The sequence below is a fragment of the Dermacentor variabilis genome, unplaced genomic scaffold (assembly GCF_050947875.1).
Source record: "Dermacentor variabilis isolate Ectoservices unplaced genomic scaffold, ASM5094787v1 scaffold_18, whole genome shotgun sequence".
In the NCBI taxonomy this organism is placed as follows: domain Eukaryota; kingdom Metazoa; phylum Arthropoda; class Arachnida; order Ixodida; family Ixodidae; genus Dermacentor; species Dermacentor variabilis.
Window position 1 is genome coordinate 4,659,106 of NW_027460346.1, and position 11,589 is coordinate 4,670,694.

Below are 11,589 nucleotides of genomic sequence, written 5' to 3' on the forward strand. Positions count from 1 at the left end.
CGTTCGGAGGAACTTCCGCATTGGTTTTAGGAATTCGGCAGCACCGCTGTGCAGGCGTTCGAGCTGGACCTGTTGCGGCGGCGTCAGCAGGGCTAGTGAGAGGGACATGACGTCGTTGCAGTGCTCGGGTGCGTCGCTGCTCCGAGGAAGCGGCTTTCGGCTTCCGAGTCAGCTTCTACAGCCATGACCGCGCGCCGCACTCTCTGAAGCAACGTGCTCACCTCTCGCAAGTCCTCGAGTCGTATGAGGCTTGGTGAAGCTTCGTGTAAGAGCCGGTATTGGGCGGAGGTACCCGCTCGCAAGTGTACTGGAAGGTGCGCAGACCGGGCCTGGGTGTCTTCATCCTGGTAATGGCGTCGCCCATAGGCACCTCTACGGCGTCCTTTCGTATGACGTGAGCGTGAAAGCTCGGCAGGCCGTGGCAATCATTCAAGACGACCTCCAAGAAGTCGGCTGTAAGCAGCGTCGCTGCAACTTCCACGTACATGGACTGGAGAGTGTTCAGCCTGCAACGCGTGCTGGTGTCCACCACGGCGTATTTTTTCAGCCACGACTCGTAGCGGCGGTCTTCGTAAAGTGACCACTGTAGCATCTTCACGTTTGTGAGCCTCTGTGAGAGCAGCGGTAAATCCGTCGGATGCTCGACGACGCAGTTCACAACGCGCAGTTCCTCCATGTTCTCACAGCTGGCGACAAATCCAAGAAGAACGTCGGAGGGCAGAGCGAGGCAGACAGTGAACCTCAGCTGGCGCAAGTTCTTGATGTTCACCTTTTCGCAGTATTCACCAAGCGTACATTCATCCGTGCGAGGAGTGAACATTACGGTCCCGACGACTCGCTCGCGGTTGGCGACTCCCGTGAGGTCAGCTGCTGCGTCGGTGAGAGCGTGGCGGGAGCCTCCGTCCAAAAGTTGGAATATCAATTCCCACGCTGCACGGAGGAGGCCGCCGATTAGCTCAGTCCCGAGCGATGGTTTCGTCATAGTGAATCGCTTCAATCACTGCCTTATCGTTCGCCTTGGTTCAGTTGTGCGCTTTTTCATTATTCTTGACTAGTCCGGCAAAACGCATTTTCAAAACGCCGCAACATGGCGCGAAGTCGCTTACTCCAGATGAAGTCTTGGTAGTGGTCGCTGGCCTTTCTTTGCAAGGCACCACTTGCCAAGACGTCCAGTTCTGGAATGTGTAATAGTGTCTCTTACAGTCAGTACCGACTTTCTGTAGACGAAAGAAAGCGTTCGCTGACGGGGCGCTTATGGTGCCTGGTGTCAACTCTGTCGTAGCTAAGATAATCCATTAGGAACCCTGCTCCCGCCCACACCATCACTTCTCCCACACATTCCTAAAGGAACGACAAATCAAGCATTTTGCTGCCTTCTATAGTATACAGCGAAAGCTGTATATGATTAACCTTCCGTAGTTTTTTCGGCGTCCATAAAGAGAAAAAAATCATCATGTGGGCTGATCTTGGTGAAAGTGCAGAAAGGGACCAAGCTCAATGACACGTACCCCAGTGGGCTCGGGAAACTGTAACGCGCCGTTCGGAATATTCTTGATGGGCCCACGTATGCGGAGTGCTTAACGCCTGCTTCACCTCCCCCGCGGGTGGGCTCTATATTGCACTATCTTCGGGCCGACCCGCGGCGCAGGTGAAGCACTTTGCTTTTCGTTTGATAGCTTTGACTGTCGTCAGCTTTCGCTGTCATTCCACCTTCACAGATTGAAATGGTCGTCAATTTTTTCACTCCTTTAGGGTGGCGGCAGTTATCGGCATCTCCTGGGGTGTGAAGATCAGTTTTGCTCATCGATTCGGTGCCCGCCCGATTAACTCGAGATGAGTTCAGTTGTCACTATCTATATGTGTATGGTGTTTGTGCAGCATGTTCAATAAATCCCGCAACCATCCGTTCCCTTGGCGTTGGTTTCCCTGGTGGTAGACTCCCCCCCCGCCTTCTTTTTATTACAAAATTATTTGACTACGGTCCTTTTCATTTATCTTTCTAATTTGGCAGCCTGCAATACTTAGGTTCAGGAGGCAGGGCTTAGTTTTTATATTAATTATTTTTAAATGAATTATTATTGCCCAACACAATTTCTTGCACTATCTATTCAACAATCACGCGCGTCGCTGTTGCTTCATTGGTTCAATTTTCTTTCTTTATAGACTGATCCAGGTACAAGGAAAGGGGTTCGGTTCGTAGTCAGCTGGTCTCTATACGCTCGTGGAACGAGTTGCGGCTGGAGAAAACGCGAGTTGCGTTCAACTTTTCCTTTTGCCAGATTATTTTCTCGAGTGATGGCTCGCCGCGACGCTGGCCGATCTTCCTAACCATATACCCGCGATATGGGTTAGATAAGATGGAATATAAGATATTGCGATACAGCGTCCATCATAAAACCCTGCAAAAAGCGTTAAACCCACAAGCGACATGTATGTCATCCGTTACGTTGTCTGGTTTCTCCCTAATTGTGCAGCACTTTTCGTGCAAAATTGGCAACTGGAAACAAGAGTCGCAAGGAGTTGAGAAATTAAGCGAGATACTAAGGGAGAGAGCAAAGGCAACAGCCAAAGAAGAAAGAAAAGCGAAAATTAACAAATTTAACCGCCTTAGTGAAAATATTTATGGATCAACATATTTTTATTTAAAAAGGAAGTAGAGAAAAAGCCGCCTGAAGTAGAGAATAATTCCGTGTCTTTTGAATCACGTTTCTACAGTTATCAGTGGAGCCGCCTTACGTAGCTACTTCTCTATGGTGCTTATGTGGGTGTTTTTCTAACCTTCCACGGTGGTCGCAGTACGTCTAGAACCGCAGCGTCCTGCATGCGCTCTACGCGGTTGTACGGGACTGGCGGCCACGCATCGTTACGCAACTTCCCAAATGACAACACGAGTTGGTTTTGGCGCTTAACTTGGTAGAGCAGTAAACGAGGGATCCAAAAGAACTGTGATTGATTCGCAAATATATATTTCAATATAATTGTTCCAAAGGTAATAGAAAAAACGCTACCGGAAATCTTCATTTTACACTTTCGCTTCTTTACTAGTTCTTGGCAGTGTTGTTCCTGCACTTCTTTCATGCGCGAGTCGCTTTGATCTGGTCCCTTGTTTTCCAAGTAAAGCAGGGGTGTATCTCACAGGCGTAACTGTGAGATATAGCCTATTTCAATTCTCTCTTGCAAGATTACGCGTCCTTATGGGGAATGATAGGCACTATTCACATCTGTACAAGTAAAGGAACCTTCGAACCCTCATTTGCATAGAAAAGTTACCTACGATTGGGCCCCCCCTCCCAAAAAAAAAAATCATGGGTACGTGCCTGATTTTGGGGCAATTAATGCTGGCATACGTACAGTCACGTGAAATATGAGCTCCGACACAGTGCCCGTGGTGGAACTGGCCGCTGTTGTACAGAGCTACATTGAACCACGAAATGCTGGTTTGATAAATACCAGTAAATGGAAATTGTTTAGCTCTTGAATTTGTGTATGTCGGCGCCGCTGTGCAGCCCTTGGGGCCCTTTCTACCACGAGTACTATGTTTCAGCTAGTATTTAAAGCAACCGCTCATTATTGTTATTTTTTTTCGGCGAGCTTCTTCAACGTCTCACCACTGTTCTAAAGTCATCGGTTAGCTTCAGACGCGCCTGCATGTATTTCGAACACCAAGAATGTTGTCACGAATTCAATAGCGAGCGTTATCTTATCAGATTGCGTGCGTGAAGCGAATACGGGCGTACATTCTCGATCGCAAATGAGCGCCCTAGTTTGGCTGCAATGTACGAACATTCCAATCTGATGAATAAACGGATGCCATAATCCGTACGTACATCAGGTTCAGAGGAAGCAATAATTTGCGCGGAGAGATGGTTGTGCTTTAAGTGTTGTTATTTTTGCTTCAGTGCAAGCTCGCCCTATATTTCGTTGGATTCGTGACTTTCTCGTTTGGAACTGTCTTATTGTCGGCATCACTACACTGTGACGGTATAGGCGTGCTACATTTTCATTGAGTCAATATTGGGAAATGGATTAGGATATCTTTTTTGCGTGTGCGTTTACACATTTAACACAGCAATTTATTATGAGTAACTTGCTTACTAATTTAGGAGCTTGTAAAAGACAGAAACCTTGTATTAACAAGAGGTCTTAAGAATAACGAAAATTTAAATGCCTATAGGTCGGCTTTCACCTCATCGCAGAGAAAAAAATTTCAATAAAATCATCCTTATGAAAATTAAAACTCTATCCACTTGAAAACGTTTCATCTGAGTTGCCACTTTGCACGTTCGTATCGTTAGACACGGGGGGCCCACGATACGAACGATAAATCAAGGGGGCCTAAAGCAGCATTGTTCTTAGCGCCGACAAGAGCAGCAACGCACACCACTTCTGGCCGAGTGACACTTTTCGGAACAGTTTTTCAAGCGCGATTTTACTCAAGTTGTGGGCTAAGGAATGTTTACCAAAGATGCAGTAATATGATAATTTCGCTCATGTCTATAGCGCGACACCTGAAAAAGTAAGAGAGAACATTTTTTTTGGAACTGTGATCACACAACGTGATTATGACCGCAAAGCCTAGAGGAGATCAGCACAACAAGCTGCGAATTAACCCTGCGCAAATTACGACGTCAGGATTTCTGTGCAGGCGGTTGCGCAGCTTGTCATCGCATACGTGTTGCATCAAGCTCTGTCACTGGATCTGAAATGGAAGGTACCGCGGCTGCTTCATTTTCTCATTGAGCGAAATTAGTTTTCAACATCACGCTCAATAACGCTTTCCTTGCGTTTGCCTTCCCTTACGTTAAACTGTAAAAGTTTTGAAGGGGCGCACACCAAAACGCCCCGCAAAGGTGCTTCCGTTTATGTACGTATAAGGCGACAGACGCTATTCTAAATCTCTTTCTTCTCCAGACAAATATAGGTGCTCTGGCTGCGTCACAAAATTACGAAACTCTGTCTATCAAAACGCAAATGTGAGCCAAGTGGACGCGCGCTGGTTGCGTGTGGTAGGTTCAAACCGCTATTAATAGAGAGTTTTAGCCCAGCGGGTTTACGGCCAGCGGAGCGGAGCGGGCGAGCGGTGACACGACTGCGCATGCGCACAACGCTGAGGCGGCCAGCGGTTTTACGGAGCAGCGTTTACGCCCGCTGGTAAGCACTCCCAAGCGGAGGGTATACGCAGCGCGCGAGCGTGCGTAAGCGCGCGCGGGCGTGTATGGGAAATGCAAGATGGCAGCCGCGAACATGAACACCGCAGTTCTGCATCGACGACGGCGACTGAGGCGCTGACCCGTACATTAGTACTCAGTATATTATTAACAAATAATGTACTGAGAACATGTATTATATCTTTATTCAACATTCCTTGCATTATAAAAGCAAGCGTAATTCAAATTCATTTCTCAGTAACTCCTATTCGGACCACTAGGTGGGGAAGCAGAGCGCCCCGCTCGAGAGGCGTGCGTCTATACATAACTTTCACGTGACGTCACCTCCGTCGTCTGCACCGACCGCCCGCCATTGCTCGGTACCACGTTTGGATCGCTTGCTCTTTGCCTGTGAAGTACAACGCGTCTGTGACAGGCGTGTACCACGGTTGAAGCGTGGCGGTGCTAAAAGGAAAGTGTTCGGAGTTTTGCCCTGCGTACTACGAAGGTCTTGTCGGCGCTACGCGGGCACGATACGAGACGAAGACCAAACTCTGCGACGGCGTGGACCCTTACACACTGAGAGTCGGCGCGGATGCGACTGCAGATGTGGAGCTGCTGCCAGCTACAACGCAGGTGGACATAATCAATTACCTGGTTTTGTCAACCAGCTACGTCACCTTGCAGCAGATGAAGGTGTATAAATCGCTGGATGCGCACAACTACTTCATCAGCGGCTGGGTGCGGAACATTGCAGCAATGCGGCTCCAGTCGGAGCGCGTCATCGTACTCGGCGAGGTAAGGCAACAGCGAATGAAAACACATTTTTGTGCACGAGGAAGCGTAGACGACAGCGAAATATCGCGTTTTTATTCTACGATTCCATTCAGACGCAGCCGATTTGCCGCACTAGCTATTTCTGTTCAGTCTTTGTGCACAGAGCAGTTAAATGTAAACGTGGTGCAGCTTTTCTTAGGTGCCCAAGAGTAAAGTTCAGGTTGCACATTTAGATGCCGCAACCGTTGTACGCGCCAATATAAAGCTTCGCGATAGGGTCATTAACTAAACAAAACTTTTGAAAACTAATTCTAAGCAACATTTTTTTTTTTCAGGTCAGCCATTCTCAGCGGCTTCGGGAGCCAGACCTTAAAGTGTGGTGCTTAGCAAACACAGATGGCAGCATCATAACAGCGCACTGCACCTGCATGGCAGGTGCAGGGGAAGCATGCTCGCACATTGGTGCTGTGCTATTTGCTGTAGAGACATCAGTGCGCTTAAGAGAAACGAGAACATGCACAGGAAGAAAAAATGCCTGGTTCCCAGCCAATTGCTCTGGCACACAGCCCAAGCGCCTAAGAGACATAGATTTCTCGTCATCCAAGATGAGGAAGAGAAAAATGGACTCGATTCACCTGCAGCAAGGTGTTGAAATCACATCAACGTGCCTCCCACAAGCCCTGCCACTAGCTCCTACTGAAGAGTCAATACAACTGTTCCATTCACGTCTTGCTGATGCTGGAGCTACACCAGCTGTCTTCATGGTCCACCCAAGGTACAGCGCTATGTTTGGGAAACCAAGAATGCTAGAACCACGTGTTCTGCGTGATCTCTCATTTGCAGAAGCTCGGTCTGAGGACTTGGAAACACTGATTAAACGGGGTGAGGACTTCCTTAGTGAGCTTCACATCAGTGAAGAAATGGTGGACCACGTCGAAAGTGCCACAAGAGGACAGTCAAGTTGCCCAAAGTGGTTTGTGTACCGTGCTGGCAGAATCACTGCTTCTGTGACAAAAAGTGTATGCTCGACGAGCTTGAAAAAGCCTTCTATAAGTCTCTTGAAAAAAATATGTTATCCTGAGCAGCAGAAGTTCACCTGCACATCAACAACATGGGGATTGGAGCATGAGTGTGACGCAATCACGAGCTACATGTCTGAAATGAAGCGGCATCATAGTAACTTTGAACTCTTAAAGCCGGGAGTTTACTTGAGCACACAGCACCCATACCTTGCAGCGACACCAGATGCTTCTATCAGTTGCACATGCTGCGGCAAAGGCGTCGTTGAGGTTAAATGCCCATACACACTGGCCAGGAGAGGAATACAAGAGGCGAGCAATGACCCAAATTTTTGTCTAGAGAATGTGAATGGAAAGCCGACATTGAAACGAACGCACCCATACTACTTTCAAGTGCAAACACAAATGGCGGTATGCGAGACAACATATTGCGATTTTGTTGTTTGGACCCCATTGTCAGTGTACATAGAAAGGGTGGCCAAGGACAATACCTTTTTGAGCTCCATGCTGTCCTCTACAAAGAAATTTTTTACACAAGTGATCATGCCAGAACTGCTTGCACAGTATTTCACCAGGAGAAGTACAGAGAGCAGCCAAAATAGCAAAAAGGAAGCCTCGTACTGTTTCTGCGGAGGGCCTGAATCTGGCAAAATGCTGGCATGCGAAGGCCAAAATTGCAAGTATGGCTGGTTTCACTATGTTTGTCTTGGTATTAAGAGGGCTCCAAAACAGAAACAGTGGTTTTGTGAGGACTGTGCCACTGGAAATAGCCAACAGAAAGCTACAAACCCCAACAGAGCTGCAGCACCATTCAGCTGCTTGTCAAACGTTGTCAAGACTACACCTGAAGCGGCCAGTACAGCGACAAGTGTAAACACAGGATAGCTAAGTGATGTGAAGCCTTGTCGCCCGTTATGTATACAGCAACAACCATCAAGACTACACACTGTGAATTTTGCATGTACAGCTAGATCCACGTAAACAACTATTGCTAAATGAAGAATAGCTTTAAGTGTGTAAATGCACCAATATGAACTGGTATGCCATATTTATGTCCAATACCCATAATTTTAGCTTTCTTTTGCTGAAATTGAAAAAGTTTCAGAATAAGAAGTTATTTATAAACTTAGTTATTATTTACACAATACTGCAAGCTACCATTTTGCAGTCAGGACAGGAGTGGTTAATACTAAAACAATCAATATGGTATTGCACAGAGTAAAAAGACCAATTGTACTCAAGAACGCAGTCAAAACTTAATTGGGGTGCAAAGGCACTTGCAACTAAGTGGACGAACAAGTACACACACATAAAGATCATTCAAACGACAAAATGTTCCTTGATAAGCAAGCAGCAAAAGTGCAGACTTTATTGTCAATGTACAGGAATCAGAAAATGGACTATGAAAAGAGAAGCTGTGTCACAAGTAAACTACAGGGAGAATATGCACATGTTGCGACCACGCACTGCAGATCAGATTCAGCACATATCTACAAGCACACGTTTGTTCGAAGATGCATGTGTGTAGGCACACACCAAGTGCTTGAGTTAATACTTGTGCGAATGTAAAAGCACTTGTGAAAAGTTCATACTTGTAAAAGAATGCCTTCAGTAAAACTTTGCAAACTGTCTACTGTGCAACATGCAGTTATTTACAATGCAATGGGAGAACAATGGAAGCAATTACTCAGTGAAATCACAAATGAAAATGCGCCATCAGCAAAGAATGGCAATGGGGGTCAGGAGACACGGATGGGAGCGAGACAACAAGGATGAGCACTAATTTTCAACTGGGTATTTATTCCCAGAAAAACATGTATTTGTAGGTCCGCACACCGATACGGCCCAATCACCACACATGAAAACCAGCCGCTTCCAGGAACGCAAATTTGCTTGTCGTCAGAGCAACCGAAGGGGAACTAATGCAGGTATCAGCGGCCCTCGCTATCAATGCAGCTTCAACACATCTCATATAACTTCATCTACATTCCTATACAAAACAGAGCACTCTTAAACAACGGTTTACACCCACAATCACCGCAATGCACAGACACATGACCATCCCTACATCGGTTCAATTTTTGGTTATGTTATTTTAACTTATCATTCAGGCATCTCTCCGACGGCCCAATGTAAACCTTCCCACACGATATGGCAAGGCGATGCACCACATTCTTTGTGCTATGACCCCCATTGCTGTACGTAACCAACTAGCCCAAGCCCATACAACCATACTTGTAAACATCAAGAATGTCCGCAAGGCTGTTCACGAGGGCAGTTTTGGATTTGCAGGAACTACCGATGGACAAAGGTTGATGAGGGCACAGCAAACTGTTACAATCTTATCAAGTGGTGTGAATGCGTGTCCTGCCTTGCTAGCCACGTAGTGAATTGGCTGGACTGCTTTCATTATCAAATATTTGTTCCGCACAAGCCCTATCACCCGTTCTACATGAATGCGAACATTGGCCAGTTTTCTCGTGTTTTCTACATCCAGCGCAGTAAGTTGTTTCTGGCCTCTAGTGAAAGCAGGGATATGGAGTTTAGCACAGTACAACCCTAAAGTGCCTGCAATGTCAAAACCTCTGTCAGCCAGAACAACATCCCCTTGTGACAAATATTCCAAAATGCCACAATGTTCGGTTATGTGCTTATCACTAGCTCTGCCTCCCCAACCTTCAGAAATGTATGTAATTACACCTTGTGGACAGATGCCAATTAAAAACTTGGCAGTGTTGCTGTTCTTATAGTTTGACCAAGTCTCGCTTCTTGGCTGCAAGGATGATGGTCTTTCAATTCTGATCTCAAAGCAGTCAATTATGACTGCCACTTTTGAGCCAAATGATTCAAAAAACGCTTGTGGCATTGTCCTTTGTATATCATTTCGTGACGGCCACACAATTTGTGACCTCAGCCTTGAAAAGGCAGCATCCAGCCACTTCTCAAAAATTCTGCTAACGGTAGCACATGAAATGTGAAACCTATAGGCAAGATCCTGGTGCGGAAAGTTGAACTTAAGTTTCATTAAGAAAATAATGAACTCTTGAAACTTTGGCAACCCATTTTGCGGCGTATGTTTTACAGCCGACTCAACCAGTTGGAATATAGCATGCAAGACCGAATAGTTTATCATTCCCGAGTAAAAGGCAACTTTGGCGTCATCTTGACGCAGAGATTCCTCCGTAACTTCAAGCAATTCTTTTTGCTTTTTTAAGGTGCACAATTCACAAGTAAGTCTCTTGTTGTCTGCCTTAAGTGCTTGGATGTTGTGCCCCGTTAAATCTGTCTGCACACCAATATCACCTGTAAAAGAAGAAAAAAATGTAAACCAAATTTCAAGTGATTCACAGTAGGCAGTATCACAAAATTTTGTTGCAAACTTACGTCTGCGTGGTTCTGAGTCCACAGTAGAAACTGGAAGCTCCATTCGACATTCTGCCTCATTTTCCGAGCTTGCACCGCTTTCGGGAAACTCGATACCCGCGGGAGACTGTTGCGTTGCTACGCTGGCTTCGACAGCATCCTTTTCTTTCTTTTTTTGGCTGCGCTTCTTCGATCGCTCGAACCTCGCTTCGTTGGTCAAAGGTCTTTCACTTCCGTAACCCAGATGCTGCATTGGTGCCCAGTCAGGGTTTGCCTCATCCATCAACTTGGAAGGCTTGCCTGCAAATATTTAGAGCCATCGCGAAGCCTCCCAATGTAATGATCACATAGGGTGGCGAGACTTCGAGCTGCCGACACGAAAGCACCCATGTTTTTACACGGCACATCACGACGTTGCACAGGCAGCGTTTTAAGAATGAGCAGAAAAAGTGAGCAGCGTACGTAAACGACAGTCAAGAACTGCTGGCGTGCAGCGAAAAAAGCGAAATTCGTACGTAAACAGCAATCAGGAATTCCTGGCGTGCAGCGTGCAGTAACAGAAGCGAGCGAAAGATCCGCGTACGTAAACAGTGGACGAGATCTACTGCGTGCGTGCATCGCAATTAGCGGCATGGCTTGCCTATACCGGTGTGTAAATGCATGCGGGTGTGCCTTTTCCTTACCTGTGATGAAGTGGCGACCGCAGACACGGACGTTTTCAAGGTTCTTCAAGTCGCTCCTATTAATACGAGCAAGCCAGAGGCTCCTGCGCTTTTCGGAGAGAATCCTCGTTCTCTCACACTGCCGAGTTATTATTTTAGGCATACTGTGTAATCCTACGCTCGAGCCAGTGCAGCTGGGCCTCTTAGCACTCTTGCTTCTTGTTCGGCAACCATATATGGCGCATATAGGCATTATTTCGAATAAAGCAAGGACTACGGAAAGACGCAAACACAGTCGTCCGTACGGCTGCCGGTTCGGTTGGTACTCGGCAATGGCGGACGCGGTCACGGAAGCTGCCGGAAGTGACGTGCATGCAAGTTATGTATTTGTCGTACAAAAATCCCTCACGTGACCTGATCCTAGGTGCCTAGGGACTGCATCGTTTAGGGATTTTTGAGAAGGCGCGATGCTGGCGCCGAGCGACGCCGTGGCGTGTTCGTCCTCGGCGTGATCATTCTCTGGACCCCGCGTTGTTCAACATTGCTCATGTGATTGTACGTGCGTTGCTTGTGTGTTGGTTGTAGGTTCTGCGTTACTTGGCGGAAAGCCGCGAGTAGTGG

General features: G+C 46.9%; 1 protein-coding gene across 1 annotated transcript; it reads right to left on the reverse strand.

Moving 5' to 3' along the window:
* Positions 1-217: 217 nt before the first annotated feature.
* Positions 218-11,221, reverse strand: LOC142568350 (uncharacterized). Its single transcript, XM_075678353.1, has 5 exons — positions 10,990-11,221; positions 10,328-10,606; positions 9,512-10,246; positions 1,107-1,175; positions 218-930 (listed from the first exon to the last, which is right to left on the reverse strand). Exons 1-5 carry the CDS (start codon positions 11,219-11,221, stop codon positions 218-220), a joined length of 2,028 nt encoding a protein of 675 aa, XP_075534468.1.
* Between the last annotated feature and the right edge of the window lie 368 nt (positions 11,222-11,589).